The sequence below is a fragment of the Aquila chrysaetos genome, chromosome 11 (assembly GCF_900496995.4).
Source record: "Aquila chrysaetos chrysaetos chromosome 11, bAquChr1.4, whole genome shotgun sequence".
Lineage (NCBI taxonomy): Eukaryota > Metazoa > Chordata > Aves > Accipitriformes > Accipitridae > Aquila > Aquila chrysaetos.
In genome coordinates this window covers 31,159,976-31,179,782 of record NC_044014.1, presented here as the reverse complement: position 1 = coordinate 31,179,782, position 19,807 = coordinate 31,159,976, and the positions used below count along the sequence as shown (strand labels likewise).

At 40.3% G+C, this 19,807-nt stretch overlaps 1 protein-coding gene and 1 non-coding gene across 2 annotated transcripts; both read right to left on the bottom strand.

Moving 5' to 3' along the window:
• Nucleotides 1-1,125: 1,125 nt before the first annotated feature.
• On the bottom strand, nucleotides 1,126-19,792 carry TIMM23B (translocase of inner mitochondrial membrane 23 homolog B). Its single transcript, XM_030031200.1, has 7 exons — nucleotides 19,633-19,792; nucleotides 19,091-19,149; nucleotides 15,823-15,916; nucleotides 15,528-15,612; nucleotides 13,107-13,165; nucleotides 10,394-10,504; nucleotides 1,126-1,806 (listed from the first exon to the last, which is right to left on the bottom strand). The coding sequence occupies exons 1-7, from the start codon at nucleotides 19,727-19,729 to the stop codon at nucleotides 1,691-1,693; spliced, it is 621 nt and encodes a 206-aa protein (XP_029887060.1). The 5' UTR covers nucleotides 19,730-19,792; the 3' UTR covers nucleotides 1,126-1,690.
• On the bottom strand, nucleotides 13,797-13,999 carry LOC115348648. Its single transcript, XR_003925886.1, has one exon. It is a non-coding gene; the product is annotated as a small nucleolar RNA SNORA74 (small nucleolar RNA).
• Nucleotides 19,793-19,807: the final 15 nt, after the last annotated feature.

Below are 19,807 nucleotides of genomic sequence, written 5' to 3'. Positions count from 1 at the left end.
AGACTGTGAGTAGGGGACAGTTTCTTTGGCGATACAGCCCTCGAAAAATGCATGCTAGAAGGTCCAGCTCTAACACCACAACAGTAACACACAGCCCACTAAAAGACAGTGGAACATACGGCTTAACGAGAAACAGCATTTACAAAGCAGGTGAGAAAAGACCTCTTTTCCTTCCTTTATGCTACATCTAGCTAAGTGCCGGCACAAAGCATCTACTTTGACCTGGTATCCAAGCAAAGCTAATCGAGTTCAACTATGAAGGCTCGTTAGCTAGAGCACTTGCTCTATAAAAAGCTAGTCCCAGCAGTCATCTCCTCCTAAAGAGGCTTCTTGGCAAAGTGGCATTTCTTCTCAGAGGAAGGTAAGAGGTACCACCTTCCCTCTGCTGCTTTTTTTGTTGTTTTTATGTTGTTGGGTGCCATGTAGTTACCAAGAACCGTTTTAGTAAGGAAAACTCAAAGTAAACTCTTGTTTTGCATTAAGTTGTCTATTGAGCGCTAAGTTTCTTGTTCTTCCCTTGACCTGCCTTCGTGCTGTCTCAGACCTGTTTAATTATTTAAAAGTTGCTGTTACATAGCAATTCCAATTACTGAACTAATTCGCAACTTACTGTTTAATTTATCTGCAAACGACGCTTGGTACATGGTTTAATTTTAACACTGGAGAAGGTGTAGGTTCATCACGTCTTCATTCTGCCAAAAACCTACAAACATTACTTGGAGGAAAAAGCTTGTCACTAATTAAAAATCCTGTAATGGGCAATAAGAGGAGTATTTATACTGCTTGGTTTCTAACTGTTAGCTAAACGAGTTCCGAGATCCTGCAGTACCCATGAGCTTTGATAATCCACTGGCAGCTGCAACAGCAACCGTACCTCGCCCAGAAACAACCAGTTCCTTATTTATTAGTGCAAATAAGGGAGTGGAGTCAAGCCCTGGTATGCCTCACCATCACCTCGCATCAGGAGACCATCAGCCTGTTAGTTCACTTCCCCCCTCACCCACTAACTCCCCCAGGATTTTATCACATCGGTCCTCCAAAACAAAATAAAAGTAAATAAAAGTCACTGGATGCAGCACATTTTTGTCTTATCAGTAGTCGGAACAGCAAAGCATAGAAACAGCATTGTGTAAGTACCACCCTTTTTATTAATGATGATGTCCCTTTTTACAGCTTACCCTGTGCTGTCAGAATAACAAGCCTTGCCCTGTGCCAGTTGCTACTTAAGGCTTCCACTGGCTCCAGCTGCTGGGGCACCGGCTGCCCAGGCGATGCACGTTGAAAAACTGCAGTGAATAGCTCTATGGACACAGACTTTATTATGCAGCGCTATCGTGGTAGCACACGCAACCGAACAAACCTGGTAGCGCAGCAGGTACAGCTATGGGACTCGAGCATGCCTCGTAGCTCTGGCCCAGGGCTAGCTGGTGAGCGTGTCAGGGAGACTCTATCTCGGTGGCCACTCTGCTTACTTGCAGGTCCAACAAATATTGCTGCCTCTCCAGCGACTGGCTGGCGGGAAGAAAAGGGCCAGTCCAGCTACATGGTGTCAAGAGGTTCCTCCCAGCATAGCTTCCTCCAGTTTCACACTAATTGTAAATAAAATAGGAAGGGGCACCAGACAGATCTCGCAACTGATTTGATTGGTGACTATGCAAGCGTGTCCTCCGTCCAGCGCTGGCTGCCCTGCTCAGAGGGACTGCCGGGCTATGGAGCCCTTCATGTGCTCCCAGTTGTTATAAAGAGCGTAAAGGCCGGTAAGCGTCAGACCTGCAATACCACCTCGTGCTATCCCACGCACTCCACCTGAAATAGAAAAACAGATTAAAACCCATTAAAGTTACATCCGAGGAAATGATCAGCTACAGCAACTTCCAAGAAGCTGTTCAAATCCAGAGGCATCTTAATGAAACAGTTTTTCTTTTTTGAATAACTTTCCAGAAAGGGTACCTGTGCTAATTCTACCCTGCCCTTAAATCTGCTGCCAGGCTCAAGAAAGGTCATTCCTGATCCTGATACTAATTCTGCTGGTATGACTTCCTCTCAAACTATTTTAGCACTATTGCCTGAGTGAACCACTACAGAACACTTGAAGCAAAGGTGGCTTTTTGTAAGTCCTACTTTATCTATTCCATCTGTCCTCAACACAGGTGTTTACAGATAGATATGATCTCTTCCTGCTTTAAGAACTCCTCCATTTAGGATTTCAGATGAGGAATAATAATAATAATAATGTTTGTCAGTTATGGTAAGTAGGTTTGGGGGGCGAGGAGAAAGGGCAGGAGGGAAATAACTGAACACAACAGCAGCTGATGTGGACATGACCTTGGGCTCCAGAGATTAATGAGGGCCATCACAGAGAACTTATCATCACTGCTTTTGTGTCTTTGGAATCTTAAAGCCTTTTGGAAAAAAAAAAAAAAAAAAAAGATGAAAGGGACGAACTGGCAAGAATTTACTAGGTCATACATCGAACAACTTTCTTTATTCTTACTATTATTAATATTCAAAATTATCATCTTGCAATGGCAAAAATTGAGTCACACAGGTGATTAAAAAAAAAATCTTTCTTTTTTTATTTTATATTTACTGCTCACTCAAGACTTGAAGCTTCTGCAAGTTGTGAAGGTAAAAATACAGGGCAAGTTTGGCTACTACTGGCAGCCAGCACACCTGGCTGGAGCTGGGAGTCAGATGGCATCACAACCCCATTCCATCCATGTGAGGGCTGTGGTGTACAGGGACAGAATTAGAAACTTCTGTTGCTTTTACTAAACACCAAAATGCTTCTATTCCTCAGTAGTAGAAAGTGCCTTGGTAAAGCTCCCAGAACGCACTATAAATGTGCAGGAACACCTGAGAGTATGACCCTCAACACTAGGAAAACTTCACTGAGTTTGATTCTGCAATGTTTATCAATCCCAGCCGAAGCAAGTTAGATAATGTGTATGGTATATAGAACAAGGCCAGTTTCTGCTCACAGCTAGATAAAACCTGCCTGCTTTATTGGTAAAACTGACAGTGGAATTCAGGTTCCTCAAACTTGAAAAGAAATGCGTCTCAGTAATCAGTAATTTTTTTTTTCCATTATGGTCATAAAGTTGTCTCACAGAATTGCATTTAGGCTTGTAGTGGGGCAAGAAGCTGTTGGTGTCAGCCAGACTGAGACTGCATTACCTGTGCTGCAAGATTAAATGGATTTCATTGGAGTTGCTAAACCTACTCACATTGCCCAGGCATGTAATGAAACCAAGAAGCTGCACAAGTTGGACTTGGCACTAGAGGTCATGTCTAGCCATAGTTTCTAGAAATTTCATTGCCAGACTAGCTGTGGTGATTCGAGAGTTTTTTGGACTATAAGCCTGAGTTCACTGTTGAGAACTCAACAGCTCGAAGGAAAGCCATACTGTTTATGCACCTACGTGCCTAAATCAGGATTTAGGAATGCAGATGTAGACTTCTATTTTTGGTAAGTCATCCTGAATTTGTTGCACAAAAAGCTTTTCACATGAAGGGGTTGCAGCTGGGTACACAGAACTAACCATGTGCAAGCAGCTTCTGGCAAAAAGCCACAGGTGAAATTTAAAGGACACTTTGTGCAAAACAAATATTTGAGATAATCTGTAAAAATGCTAACTCCTTGTTACTTTTGGGAAAATGAATAAAACATTAGTGAGCCTGATTTTCCGCTGTTTGTATTAGAAAGCAATTGCTTACAGAAGAAACCCCCAAAGAGGGCTCCTAACCATTATGGTATACAGGGAAATGCATGAAACGTGGAACATCCTCACAGAATGCAACGCAGTACAGAGCTATGACTATTCCCATAGACTCCTCCCTCAGCCCCAGGTTCAATTCCTCTCCTTTCCCCTTAAAATCCTGTTCTTCCTATGGAAGAAAGGTAGGTTGAAGGCTGATCAAGTCTGGTTCCAGATTCTGTGAAGTCAAGATTGTACAAGAAAGTTACCTTCTTTAATTTGGATAGCTGAGCCACTTTCTAGCATCCATGCAGACTTAGACACAGCACTGCTAAGACATACTACTCCTAACACAAAAAATAATGATAATATTTTCATGTGCTGAGGTCAGCCAGGTGAGGTTGGCAGCTCCGAATCCACCTACAAAGTGCCAACCACCAGGCCTAAAGCAGTCTGTAGGTCTTGTGGACAACTTGGGGACTTTGCTGAAGAAGATGTTTCAGTGGAAGTCTGTTTAATGAACAGGCACTAAGCTTGTGCAGTTGGTACAGGTAAATTACTGAGTTAGAAAAAATCCAAGAAGAAAACATGCAAGAAATATTTCTTACCAGGTTCCCTATGTTTCTGCTACAAAATTTTGCCAGTCATCTGTTTTGTAGCAGTTGCACCTGGCTTCTGAACTATCCACAGTAATTACAAAAAAAGGGAAAGAAAAAACTTTCCCTAACTGGTTAGATTTGCATTTGAGTAAGTATCTCCAAGTCTGTGGCAGGCATCAAACAGTAATGCACTGTAGAACGCAGCCCAGTTGCTGGGCAGGAAATGTTAAGCCCTCTGAGAAGATTACCTTGTTAAAAAAAATAAATACAAAATTTCTCCACTCCCATCCCAGCTGTGTTTGCATGATAGAACATGTTCCCACCCCTCCTCTGCAATCGCTCTCTGCAAGCCTCTGATACCAAGTCTGCCTTGACAAACCCTCCTAGAAACATGGTCATAAGCCCCTAATCTTGCACGTCAGAATAAGATAACTTAAAGTTCCAGCTGACAGACACTTCTGAAAGCAGGTATTTTGAGACCAAGCACCTTGCACAATAGTTGAGAACTGCTATGGGTTTCCAAAGATACATCTGATGTTCTCTAAATGAGAATTTAGTCTCTGACTTTAGCTGCTGCACCCTTTCACCATAGAGTATTGTCCCTCTTCTATGCATTTAGAATAGGTTTTGGAGTACGCTATGCAACGACACACAGCATTCTAATAGTGCAGCTTTGCATTTCTTCATGGTATAATCCACTCCTAACACTGAATTTGACTCGTATAGTAGGTAAAATTGTTATCTATATGGCATAACGCGAGGGCAAAATCTTCCAGTTAGGACCTTAGTGTGTCTATTTTCAGAATGTGTTACTCTATCCTGGGATAGTTCCTGGGATGTTTAAAGCAAGAACCATCCAACAGCAAACATTAGAAACACCTTAACTGAAAACCCAGACATAGGTATTTATGCCAAACAAAAGAATTGTAATAGTAAAGCTGTGATTAGTTTTCTGTCTTCCAATCTCTCTCTCTGATATTCAGAATGCAAACAGTTTCTCTTCCTTTAGGGCTTCCAGGAACAAAAATATTTTTAAATGGTTTAAAGGGCTTGACTTTTCAAATGTACAAGGCAACCTCAGTTTTTCTCCAAATGCAAGAACAGTGGTAGCTAGCCAGACCCTCTGAACCATCAGGCAGACATTTGTTTGAACATCTGTGGGTGGTCTTATGTCAGTAGAAAATTCGAATAGTTTCCTCCTGCTGCTCCACAGGGGTTACTTTATGAAATCTTCTAAGTGTGGGCAAAGTCTGTGGGTACAGAAATTATTGAGGAAACTGATAAACTTCTTTTTGGAAACAAGATACATTCCAGAAAAGCATGTTCCACTTTCATACTGCTGCAGATAAGACAGTATTGTAGTTAAAATACAGAAACAGCAAAGCTTGAGACAGGGAACACTTCCTGTACTTACTGTGGTGTGAAGGCTAAATTAGAAAAACAGTAAGAATTTACAATTTAATTTAAAAGTTTAGAAGTATTAAAGCTGTTAAAATTACTTTGCAAACATTATTAACATTCCCTGTCTTCTCACTGAGTGAAAGCACCAGCACCTGACCGACAGGAGACTACTTCAGCTACAGGTCTCCTGCAGCACAGGGAACTTCTGTTCACTGATTCTGCTTAGCAGAGCAGGGCAGAAGGCAGCACTGCTCTCAGTGGCCACACGTATTCTTAGATGTTAGCCCTCAAGTGACAAAGAAAGCCTCAACAAGCTATTACCTGTAGCACATGCTTGTACTCTACCCTTATCTCTTCCTTATTTCAGACCTGAAACAAAATACTTTCACTAAATACCATTTGATTAATAGTCCTATAAAGTTGTTACGTTAAAAGCAGGTTTTGACAGAGGTTCTTAATTTCTAAAATGCCTGACAGCCCGGAACTTCAAAATTCAGAAGCAAATCCTTTACTTCCTTTTCTCCAAATAATGCAGAAAAATAAGACATCCCAGGGCCATACCTCCAGCAGTCTGCAAAAACCTCCCCCTCCTCACCAAACAGAAACAAGAAAAAAAACCCTGTCTGCACCTCCCCCATCCCAGACTGAGCCCAAAGGAAAGAGGCTTTTATAGCTCAAGAAGTAGTTAGCTAACACAGCTGCCCTGAACTCCTACCCGCTGAATGCCACAAAACCTATCTTTAGCTCTGGCCAGACTTTACTGCTAGCAATAAAGCATTTAGCCCCTCTTAATTAACTCATAATGTATTGACTTTTCAGGGTTGTGTTCTGAGGTCTTAAAATGACAACTACTCCCTTCAGCTATTGCTAGCATGCAATTCCCTTCTTTTCAGATGCATACCATTTTATACCAAACTATGTAACACCTATTGTGCAAAAGGCATGAGATGTTCTATCTAGTATCGGGTTCCTACTGCACAGAAGTACAGTAAACAAAATAATTTAGTTTGTCCAAAGCATTATTTTCGTTCCTGTTTTCCCTAACCTCAAGAGGGGGAAAAAATAATTATCTAAGAAAAAGAACATCTACAGCCTGTGTAACCCTCAGATAAGAGGTAAGGTTATTTAACTTTTTTGCTTACTAAAGCCTCTGTCAGGAATTTCAATGAGAAATTAATGGCTGTCACACTGGGTCAGACCAAAGTCCCCACCTAGCTCAGTATCTTTCTCCTGAGTGATCAATCCTGCATGCTTGAGGAGGACTGTAAGATCCTCAACCAGCTGTACCTTTGTGACATGATGACTGGAACCACATGCACTTTCATGGTAGGAGGGAATAATAGTGACATAGTTCACAGTGACAGTAATCTTTTTGATTTTTGCTACTTTCAGAAACTAATACAATTATGAAAAAACAAAATAAAGCTGTTTGATTTAGAGAAGAGGTTGAAAACACATGCAAGAGGGCTAAATATTTGTTTGTTTTAAGATACGTTAGTATTTGCGCTTTGTAACATTTAACAGAAAAAACTTGGCATAACAGATCTCAATTTCTGCCTTTGCTTGAAATTGAAGAATAAAGAATAATATCTTATTAAATGGAAAAGCTATCCTTGTGGACTTAGGATATCAGACTCCCTTTTAGCAAAACTTAAACAGGATTGACTAAGTTGCAACAACATTTCTACTACATATACCACTGGCAAAGGAACACAAAGGGTTTTTTTTCCCCTCCATCACTCAACTTCTACCCAGAACATTCTGTTTAAGTTGTGAACTCAAAACGCAGCTTCCATAAAGCTGCAAGTCTAGTGTAACAAGTTAATACTGTACTTAGATTGCTACATTTGGGCTAAAATCTAGTGAGTAATCTTGGTATTAAATTTCATTTCAAATAAATGTGAAAGCTAGAGATCACTTTGGTCAAAGAAGGGATCAACTAGTATGCTGTTTCAAAGCTCCTCAAATCAGTTTTACCTTCAACTCAATTCAACATCTGTTAACTTAAGCCATACAGTATGCTGAGAAGGATTCCAGTTAACGCTTGATTTATAATGGCAAGTTAACAGTACCTGACTCACTCTGAGGAGGACCAGAAGTCTGGGTGTCTTAACTGCTTTAGTCAGTTGCAGTGGGGAACTTTCAGTGACTAATGCCACTTCAGTGAACACAGGGGGGCTGAACTTCCACAGTGCTCACCTGGAGACTTTTTAATGCTCTTTTACCTTCTCTTACACGAGTTGTGTGTTAAGTAGCCTCACACATAACTGCTCACAATCTAATGGCTCTAGAATGTGTGTATTTTGGAAAGCCTTTTTGGTTTGACTGCTGGCATTTTGGTAATGATTAACACCTCTACAAGGACAAATTGTGAAAACTGGGACCAGTTTGGGGCAAGAAATTTCAGCCTTCAAAAAGTCTTCCCACTTTTTTTTTTCCTGTTCACTCATCCCCCTCAGCAAAGGCTTAATCATTTGTTTCAGAAATTTGATCTAGGCTGTGTAGTGTACACAAGAGTATTTTTCAGTGCAGCAGGGTTGCTGATGTGATTCTCCCATCAGTGCTATGTCTAAACATTAACCAGAAAGTCATAATAAAAAAACCTGCTATACTTTATACAGTTTCTTCTTAAAAATGTCCCTGATCTCTTTACAGAACAGGACTGATGGAAGCGGGAAATCTGAGTGTTTGAACAGCACTGCCTTGAACTCCGTATCCACCCTTTGTGGATTACAGAAAGCCTTGATTTGAAATGGCCTGTTTGTGGGAGTTTCCAGCCAACACTAAAATACAGGGATTCATAACAGAAACGTCCCTGACGGCTTTCAAATTTTCCTTTGTTAATGCCAACACAACATGTAACGCAGGAAATGATTACAACCTTGAAATACGTCCCAGATGTGAACTGATCATTTGCATATGGTTTAAATAGTCAAGGTTTTTTAGGTAAATATATATTGATGCTGGGTAAAGGCACAACTTAGAAGGAAGCTTTGCTATACAGAATTAGGAAGGGCATTCTGGCATAGGGTGACAGGAGAGGAAGCAAGAGGGACAGAGCATGAAAGAAAAGAAAGGAAAATAAGATTGGAATTAACTTTTTCACTTCCAGAACTAATCCTTGACCTTTAAGGTCTGCTGTGCCACTCAAATTTTCTGCATATGGTGAAAAATGTATTTCTTTGGAGTTTCTACGCACTACAGTTCATATGCACAACACATACTTGAAATACAATACTGTAATGAATATAGACTTATTGACTACATTTACCTTTATCAGTGCTACTATTAGCTCAGTAAATCCTTTATTACAAACAAAAGTCCCACTGTGCTCTGGTAAGAAAAATTTTTGTAGTGTCAGATGACTGTGCATGTGACTGGAGTAGTTACCCCATGGTTGCACTGCACCAAGCTTCTGCTGGAGCGTAGATGACAGTTCTCCTTCTTAATAACTTCCTACAGAAAACGTTAGACTTCTATACTGCTACCCTATTCAGCTGTTGTTGGTGATCTGTTATATTACTCGTGAAATCCCAAATAAGTAATTGATTACAAGAGAGCTATGTGCTCTTGCAAGGTTAAGTGCACAAGCTAGTACTTATGAAGGCTGCTCAAGCCAATTATTTTTGGTTTCCATCAGTCTAGGCCAACAGGAAAATAAGACTTCTCAAACTGTTTTGCCCCATATATAAAGCTGGCCTTCAGGAACACTTCTAAGACACTGAGGCTCAGTTAGATATGTAAAAGTACATAGGTTAATTCTAGAATTATCTCCTCAGTAAAATAGAGGTGAATCCTATAGCAAAACCTTTATCGGGGTACTTAAAACATATACATTTTTCCTGTGGTAATGTCCATCTGTGGTACCCAGCAGTCCTCAAAAGATGATCCCCTCAATTGTTGAGCTTGGAATATGTGTTAAGAGGCATTCTGCTGATGAAGCTCAGACCCTCTCTTCTGCAAACAATTCACTACGCATCAGCAAACTAACCATAAATCCACACTGTTCTCAAATAACGTTGTTTGTTGGTTTTGACCACTATGCAAAGACTAGAGTCCTACCACAAGACAACAGTTTCACAAACAGCTAAGTAATAACTTTATAAATATACCAGTTTCTCTATGTGTATAGTTTTTTTGCAGCTCCAGGTACTATCACATGAATCACTTGTAATAAGTTTCATCTCGATGCAGTCCAACTGTGTTCTGTGTATTTCTCCCCTCCCGTGCCCCCTTCCACTTTGGAAGGTAGTTCCCATTTGCCTGCATCCACTCATGGACTGGAGAAACTATTGGTTTTATTCCTGCTATACCTGAAAAACATGGCTAAGAATGAGCTGGGTATGTATTTTATACATCTCACTACAAATCTGAGGAAATATTTGAGTGTTTATTCAGTATGTAACAGACATAATTTGGCTTTCATGATTATTGTCCTGTGCAAGCTGGAAAGAATCCAATTTAATTCAGCTGGAATTTTTTTTTTTAAGTGCAAGTTTTCCTTGAGTAGACTTAGCTGTGTGAAAAACAATGTGTGGGTTAGGGGATACTGAACTAATAGGTCTTCGTTCCTAGTGTACCATTTTTACACTGCTGATTTTCAGAGCAGGACAGTATTTAGTAAAAGTAATGAGAATCCTAATAACTACCATAAAGCACAAGAACAGGAAAACTAGAAACATTTTGCTACTCTACCAGTGCTTTTGTATAGCATTCCTGTCAAGGTTCCAGCAGCTATAGTGTTCAGGTCATCTTCTGCACCTCGTGTTTTTTCAATGATGACTCCGAACGCACTGTAAAGTAGAGCTGAGAAAGAAAAACATATTAAAAATTCAAGTTAAAACTCCCATTCTCTGAGACACAAGGCTTAGAATCCAGTCCCGGTGTAACTATTTAGACTATGCTTCTGAAGCACAGACTTTCTGTCTATTTAAAGGGGGGGAATCCTCTGCCAAATCCTGTCTTTTGTGGTTTTTTCCAGACCTATTTCTATTTTACAGATAATTTTAGTTCTCTAGCTATAGCTTGGTTATAAAGAAGCATTCTTCATGACATCTAGTACTGCCTCAAGACATGATAAATATGTGATATAAAGCACTGACTGAAGTTTAAGCCCATTTTGCTAGTTCAAATTTGTTTAAAAAACTTTTGAGGGTTTAACTTTGTAGTGGCAGACTTTATACTGTCTTCTGTGGATTGTGTGAAACTAAACCTAACAACACTTTCTAGGTAGTAGAGAAAATTGTTGCCCACGTGTGACTGAGATGAAATGCAAGTTAAGTGCAGCATTCAGATCATGTTATCAAGGGCTGAAGTACAATGGGCTGCATTTCCTGTATAAATGACTATTAGATTGCTTGGGATTTGACATTTACAGCTGCTTCATCTCTGCCTGCATAAGAAAACTTTGTCCCCAGAGGGCCTTTTGCTTTGGGAGAACTTTGGGGACTGTCCTGGAAAGGACTAGAAAGAGAAATGCATGGGCTTTTAGTATGGATGCATATATCATCTATGCATTTTGATGAAGGGAGAAGGCACCCCCATCCTCACCCCTCATGCTATAATCACATTTCATGCTGACAAAGAACAGTAGAGTGTGTCATCATTTTAAAGTGAAAAAGACACCATGACACTTTAAATCATCCCTTGTCCTCCAAGAATTTGAAATCTTTACTTCTGCTAAAAAGCATGTAAATACTTCATAAGCAACCATGTTAATGTTGATGAGTTGAACAGTAGCATCTCTCTCCATTCAGCATAGGCAATGGTATTTTACCTTGTCTTAGTAGCATGTAGTATTAACAATGAGGGGAAGGAAAAGCTGAATTCAACATTTTAAAAAATTGTTTAACACAGATGTTGCTACCTCTGTTTAGGAACAAAATGACAAAAATTGTTGGTAGTGACAAAAGGAATCTTTGAGGTACAGAAATGCTGCACAAGTGAATTAAGAGGCAAAAATACTTCAGCTCCTTGAAAGGAACTTCTCTGGTACCTAGGACAAGGCAGAGCTATACCAAATCACAAAATAACAAGTTCTGCTTAGCTCTGTGGCTTGGCAGGCCATATTTTATAAGAAAAATAACAGTTTGTTACTGGAATGCACAAACATTTTCTTGAGTAATCTTTCTTCAAACACAGCTGAAAAAACCTGTTAATGTGTCACTTAACCTGCAACCTTGAACTGCAGTGTGCCTGCATCTCAGTTTTCAGACGTTTCGATTAGATGTGGAATAGAAAATAAGAAAAACAAAACAAACATCCCACCACAAAACTCACTAGGCAATACGCATCTCTTATGAAAAGTGCCATTCTCACTGTAGTTCAGAAGCCCATCTCTAACCATGGCCTCTATATTATACGTCAAAAGCTGATGTCTGAGTTAAATGGCAGACTAATCTACTCTTTAGAAATACGACTGAAACAAAATGTAATAAATGCAACTTAGCCTATGCTTTGATGCATTTTTCAAAATTCAAATATATGTAGACTGGGTTAAAGTATGATGTAATCTCTTGTTTTAAATATTGCTAATTTCTGTTATCACTTCATGTGGCAATGAGTTCCATCATTAATCTTCTTCAAAATAATTTCATCAGTTTTGGATTTCTCCTTTCAAACTGAGCACCCTTTGGTCTTTTAAGATTGGGGCAGTGGGGGGAACCAAAGAACTTGTATTCTCTACGGCATTAGTTATTCCACTGACTTTTATGAAATCATCTGAAGTTGTTTTTCTGAGGCAACTGGTGTGATTTTATTTCCTAGCCCCCTCCCCACCCAAATCTCAGTTCACAGAAGTTTCTTTTTCATACATCAGGCTTTTGTTCATTTTCTTTTCTCTTTTTTTGTAACCCGAATTAGTTATAAGCAACATTTAAAGTGGGTGGTATCATATGTGATTTTTCTAGCTAAGCTACCATCATAAAAGGGTAAGTCTTTGTAGTCACTATCACATTTCTTCTACAGATAAAATTTTGTTGACTCTTTAGCTGGAAACAGACATCAGGCAGTTGCTTACATGACCACTGAGTCTTAGGTTATTAAAGTTATTTCTGAAGTATTCAATTACATTTTTTGACTTAAGTTGTGATTTAACTGGAATTTATTAACAAGTAAGCATTATCTATAACTTTCAGTTATCCCTGCTATTCTATAGCTAGAGTTCTTGTTCGTAATATACTAAAAATTTTGGTTTCTAATTACAGGCTTTTGGCTACTTATGCTTCAAATCCTATTTTAGCCTTTAATTTCCTTTTCAATGTTTACTGAAATGCCCTCATGTCCCAAAGAAAAAAAAACCTGCAGTTTTTCCTGATGGATTTCATAATGAAAATTTAGAGAATACACTTTCCCATCAAACAGTTACATGTTTAAATTGCTTTCCCTACAAAATAACGAGTTTACTTACCCAGAGATCCCAGAGTGTTAGCCCATAAAGCTCCTTGCCTTGTCACCATATTTAGAATTCTATAAAGGAGTTAAAAAGGTATTAAAACCTTTAGGTCTCTGTGTTTACATTGACGCAGTGTTTATGATAGTGGGTGTAATATGTTTACAACTATACATTTGATTAATAAAACTGGAATAATGAACCAAAAGCCCTTCAAAACAAAACAGTGAGGAAAAGCACACAGCTTGGTAATACATAATCTCCTTTATCACGCATACTACAAATAGTAATGCAAGCAATACTGAAGGCAAATATTTAGTCCTGTCAAGTCTTAAGAAAATCTTTCTCTCTTTTCAAGTCAAACTTGCCCCTTACCAAGAATCCAATCTCTTCCCTTCAAATGACTTTCTAACCCTAGCTGATAAATGTTCCTTACGTGGTGACTACACGTAGCTACTGAGAATGACTGATACCCTTATGCTGACTTAACTGGGTAAAAGACCTCCAAGAAGACTAGAGTGCTCTTCTAGAAGGTGCAAGCAATACAGGGACCATGTGTCAGGGAGCATGGTGATGCCTGAACAAATGGTGTAGGTATTAAAAGCAAGTCTGAACTAAAGCAAGTCAGGAAGAAAAGAGGCAATCTTTTGCACTTCCATTTGTCAAACTTAGCACCCAACAAAAGGTAAAGTACTCGGAGTATTTCTGTATGTGTGCTTCCAGACTAGCACTAAAGAGGGAAAGCAAATCTTTAGCGCACTCTCAGGGAAGCACAATGTCACTTCTTTTTGGCATCAGCTGTCTCCAGAACGGTGACAACAGCAGCCAGAAGAAATGACTGATCTTTATCTCCCAGCAGTGTAACACTATCACAGGCACAGTACTGCTCTGGACAGCTGACTACCACTGGAACTTAGTTTATCATTTAAAGCAATGAAAGTGTCACACATTATGTTCCTTCTGATTTATTTTCCACTACTTTCCCTTTTTAATAATTTTCATTAGGAGACACAGGCCATTACTGAAGATGGTTAGGTACTGAATCAAACAATAATGGAAAACTTCATTTTAAAACAAGAGAAAAAATCCAAGAGGCTAGAGTATTGACAATCTCCCCCTAATTACAACCCCCATCCCCATTTTGTTAACATTACATCAATTCTCAATTGATGAGAAAATTCATAATTTTCATAACCATGACATACTGTGAGATGTTTGATGATGGGGATTAACAGCAAAACTCAAATTCATTAAAAAAAAAAATCTGTGTATATTAAGGATAAATTTGAAGGAAATCTAGCTAGGCAAGTCTCTTCCCTGCACCTGATTAGGAAAACGTGGAATTTAATACACAGTTTCAAGGTGATGACCTTCAGCAGGCCTTTTCCCTTGAAGGGCAAGTACTAACAGCAGCATGAGCACTGACTGCCACCTGCTGGACTCGACCCATCAAAGTCCGCCCTTAACATGTTTTTGTGACTCGGCTCATTCCAAATACATAAAGTACAACTCTGTTCATCTAGGACGTTATGGAAGAGTCATAATTGTAGTGGGGAATATTTTGGTTCTAGCTGTAAATCTAAAAATGGTAAAGAAGGGGATGAAGAATACAGAAAGAGAATTTAAAAAGGAGCAGAGCCAGTACAAACTATCCTAGGAAATATTAAATGCCTCTTCTAAAATTCCCTTTTTCCAAAGTATTGTGGGAGTGAAAATGTTTTCCCCCAGTTATTCCACTCTTCTAGTTTGCTATGTCTCCTTCACAGGCACTTAAGTGTTCTTATAGTTATATCTAAACTACCAATAATTCTAGGAGAAGCATACTGCTGGAAAAAATGTGTTCCTATCTTTACTGCTTTCTTTCAAATAATCAGGTAAGGTAAAAACACAGGAATGCCGTGGGTATTCGTGGATGCCGTAATCCATAACAACTTCCACCATGCAACACTTGCTCAGCAGCACGCACGAATGTTGTCCCTAATGCAAATCCAGGCAGGCCCAGCTTCTGTATTTTAATCTCTTCCTGGTTTTGAAAAGTTTGGGAAAGAAGAGAGAACTCACTCTCAGGTAAGTGACAGCAAAAAATAGCTCAAAGCAAACTGTGCTGCTTCTGGGAATATTTCAACGTATAAAAACACTGTTTTGACTTTGAAGTAGATTTCTAGTAAATACCAGAGTAGTAATTTATTCTCAAATATTTAAGGTAAGTCAGAGGACACACCAGTTGTCACAAAATGAAAAGCAAAAAGCTTGAACTGAACATCCTTATAACTAAAAACATTTCATAAGCTGATGAAGACAAACACTGACTCTTGTTTGTCCCCACTAAAGACACAAAAATACATTTATTTTTGCGGTATATTCAGATCTAACCTTGTACAAGCTGAAAGAAACAACTCTGTCACTAAGGTGTACTCTTTGGGGGGATTAAACACTTACTGTACATTTCTAGGTTTTGACCACGCCATATTCTGTGTCTCCTTCAAGCCAAGTCGCAAACCATTCAGCGCACCAAATGCTGCCCCTAGTTAGCATAATATCAGTTATTACTTTTTAAGAAGAAAAGGAACAAAAAGAACAATACTAGAAACAAACACTGAGAATAGACTTCAGTGTATAGACTGAAGTCAAATAGCTCTTTATTTAAGAACAAGACATTTACAGTCTCGTCAATTACTGTAGTACATAGGTGTTACCTGGACAGCTGGGAAAAGTGAAAAACACAGCCACCTACCTGTCATACAACATCCTCCAATGGTAAAAAAGGCCAGCTCAAATCTGCCTCGAGTTTTGTTGGCTCCTGTGGGCAAGATAAACTCATCTGTATCCTGGGGGAAAACAAAACAAAACCAACAAACACTTTTGTATTTTCCAAGTGTACCTGCTTCAAAATGTATGCCATAATAAATTTTTTTCTTTAATCCATACAATGAACTAAAGAAAAGACATATACAACCAGTGTTTCTGTAAAACTGTTGTCCACACTAGCACAGAAATGGAATATGCTATGTGTATACTTCAATATGAATGAAAAAAGACTTTAAAAAGATAAACTGACCGAGAGCTTTTTTTTTTCCCCTACCTGTCCTAACTTTTTATAAATTACATTGGGCAGCCACAGAACTCATATTGTGTGGGTGGTTGTTTTTTTTTTTTTTTAATGACTGTTTGCTTAATTATTTATTACAGCTTGCAGCAGGCAATACAAGACTCGCTGCTCTCTAAAAATCTTCTTGGTGTCTGACTGTGCAGCACTGTTTCCTCACTGAGCAACCTATACTTATGCAGCAATGCATTAAGTTTTTCCACTACTCTGACACTAAAGAAAAACTGCCTTTGTACTGAAAGAAGTATTTCCTTGCACTGAAATAAGTGACCTATTTTGAAGACATGAAAAAGCACGGAATGCATTCAAAACTAGTGATGATCAGGCATGAAATATGCAAGGCTGGTAGTTTTTTACTTGTCCATCTTTCTCCCACAGGGACAGGCTTGTGTTCTCCTAAATCAGATTGGTCTAAAAAGCTAAAGAAATGGGCTGAGAACTAGCATATGTGTAGAGATAAGGTGGGCCAAAGCACTTTTTCAAGATGAGACATTGACAAGATGTACACGTGTTGATAAGGTGCTAAAACGGTAAGATTGCCCTTTCTGCTTCTGTGCTCTCCAGTCATAGTATTATTCACCCCCCATTTAACTGATATATGACCACAACAACTGCAGGCTCAAGTAATTGCATTCTAAGGGGTTTTCTTAGTCCATACTTGCCACTAAACATGGACAGCAATACATAAAAAATATACAACTTCTAAAATTGTGAATACTTTATCAGTTAACTGAACCTATATTATGGTTTCTATCTTCCCTGTAACTAGGTATTTGGAGAAATTCAGTGCATACACTACTTAGCAGTTTCTTAAGAGTTTTCACTATTGTCCAGAAAGTCAAGATGAAGCATTCGTCCTCTGTATGTAACCTCTATGTTTCTACAGAGACAACAACCTAGGAAGCCTATCCTCCAGGTTTGTGACAAAGGCTGGCATGCTATTTTATAATGGATACCTGCTGAAGGTAAAAAAAGCATTGCAGAAAACACATTGGTTTGTGCCTGCATTAATGGACTAACATAGAAAGTGGGTTTTAAAGTCACGAGTACCACTGTAGCATTTGTTATTATGGGAAGGCCAGGATCAAAATGTAAGATTCTCAACAATAAGGCCGACTTTCTCTCTGCATCCTGAAAGCAAACTGATGATCTTTAAATACAGGAGACCCTCACCCCTCCACACACACCTTCACAGACAAACCAATTTTAAAGGCTAATAATATAAGTTCTTGTATTTTAAAATATTAGCTATGTCTTTTTCTTTCAATTTTTAGAATCACAGAATGGTTAAGGTTGCAAGGGACCTGCAGAGACTGTTTAGTGCAACCCCCCTGCTCAAAGCAGGGTCAGCACTAGCTGGTTGCTCAGGACCGCGCCCAGGTTTTGCGCATCTCCAAGGATGGAGACTCCACAGCTTGCCTGGGCAACTTGTTCAAATAAAAAAAAAATTTCTCACATTTAAATGGAATTCCCTTTTATTTCAATGTACTTGCTAGTGCTAAACCTAAAGAGCAGTGAAGTGTTACAACACAAACTGTAGCCTCTAGTGTTATGTCAATAGGTATTTTTAGAACTGTTTTGCAAGTTAGTCATGATGCTAATGCCAATACCTTCTTTTCTTTTAAAGCAAGCTTTTTTTAAAAAAAAAAAAATCTATCAGTATATACAAGCTTTGTTCCAAATATTCTGTTGTACCATTTTTAACACCAGCATGTTCCCAGATATACTGTACTAACTAAACAAGACAACTTTAGAGGGTATTTTCAGAAGAGGTCTAAATAATCACTTAGCATTTTTTCGACCACTCAACAACAGCAGGCAAGATAATCATGCTAGCGAATCCACTTCAAACAGAGGCACATCCCCTGCTTCCTACCACTGTGGGAACGTTATGTTGTAATCTTGACTACAACAGCTTCTCATGAAAGAGAAATATAAAAAACAGCCCCCAGAACTGCATTCAGAGCTTTCAACTTACAAAAGCAGCAGTGACCCAGTGTACCATGAAATAAAAGGCATACAGATTAGCAGATACTATACAACTGTTGACCTTCAGTGCTACTTCTGCAAAATTTAATGTTCTGAAATAATATAGGTCATATATATAAATATATAGATAATATTAACTAAATAAAATCATTAAGACATACATCCTTATTGGATTAACTTAAACCTTTTCAGCTGTAGTTAATACTGCTGATAAAGGAAAACATTATAGGATTTTAAATTATTTTATTTTCCTTATGGTGGCCTACAGGCCATCTTGTTAGGTTAACTAGTATTAAGCTGTGTAAGTACAACAGCTACATTATTCTGTAGAATAAAAGGGAAAGCTCTACTTCATGACAGTCTCCCTTCAGCTGGGAAATGACATAAGGAAAGTGGTGTGAAATTTGCTGCTGCTGTGATGACAGCACAGATGATGACAAAGCCTGTATCAGGTCTGGGGTCTGGCTGAACACATCTGTAAACCGACTGAACTCATCACAGTACAGAAAGCTAATCCATCAAGAGTGGAGAGTTTCCGGCTGCTCTTACTGATTGGAGGGGCTCAGTGGAGGGTGTGACAAATGCCAGAACTTGTGCAAGGGTGCACTGGGGCTGTATGCCTCAGAGTAGGGAGGGAGACCTCCTCTCTTCCATAGCAGCAGGCTTATATTGACACAACAGTCTTACTTACGCTCTGTATTAAAACTGGTTTTCTTCTCCTTGATGCCATGGCGCTGCAAGCTTTTATTAGGAACAATACTGAAAAAAATCGTTCCTTTCAACTGCTCATCAGTTCGAGACTCCAGTACACACTGCACAGCACTGCAGGGTTTTTGAGGTCTTCACATATGACCTCATATACAAACAACGGACTCGAGTTCAACACAAAAACAGGCCGCCTTCTCACCTGTACTAGATACCTGGGGTCCAAGTTTAAATACGGCGACAAAGGACTCATTCCGGTTACTGAAAGGAAAAAACAATAGAGTACTTTAACACCAGTTTCTCCGGTAGCAATTCCACGCCCAGTAAGTAAGAAGGGGCCAGGCCCGGTGCGCGGAAGCAGCGGACGTTCCGCCGCGAAGACACGCGACTGACTAAAACGCGGCAGGGACCGATCCCTCCCCGGCCCGGCGCCCCGGCAGGGCCGGCCGGAGGAAGCGCTGCGCCTCGGCCTCCCGCGGCCCCGGCCCGTTGCCGAGGCGGGCCCTCGGCCCCTCAGGGGCCGCGCTCCGCCGGCCCGGCCCTCTGCCCCGGCCGCGCCACGCTGATTTCCGAGAGCGGTGCCGCCGCCCCCGGGCCCGCAGGGATCGATCGATCGGCCGCCCGGCCCGGCCCGGCCCGGCCCCGCTGGCGGGAAGCGGATACTGCCTTCCCCCCGCCGCCCGGGCCGAGGGCGGGCGCCGCCGCAGGGCCTCGCCGGCCGCCCCCTGCCGCGCCGGTACTCACGTGGCACCCCGGCCAGGTCGGCGTGGGAGTACCCCACGCCGCCGGCCCCGAAGAGGCCGCCGAGGCCCGTGCCCTTGGAGTTGCCGCCGCCCTCCATGGCGCCGCCGGGCCCCGCGCCCGCCGCCGCAGCAACGACCGCCGCGCGCCGCCGTAAAGCGCGCCGCGCTGCTTTCCG

Bases quoted from the DNA above. Each gene is read 5' to 3' on its own strand.
- TIMM23B (XM_030031200.1), bottom strand. From the start codon at position 19,729: ATGGAGGGCGGCGGCAACTCCAAGGGCACGGGCCTCGGCGGCCTCTTC. The intron at 15,613-15,822 runs GTAGGTGGCTGT...TATGCTAACTAG, and splicing joins TGGAGGATGTTGTATGACAG to GGGCAGCATTTGGTGCGCTG. The intron at 10,505-13,106 runs GTAAGTAAACTC...TTTCTTTCTCAG, and splicing joins TAACACTCTGGGATCTCTGG to CTCTACTTTACAGTGCGTTC.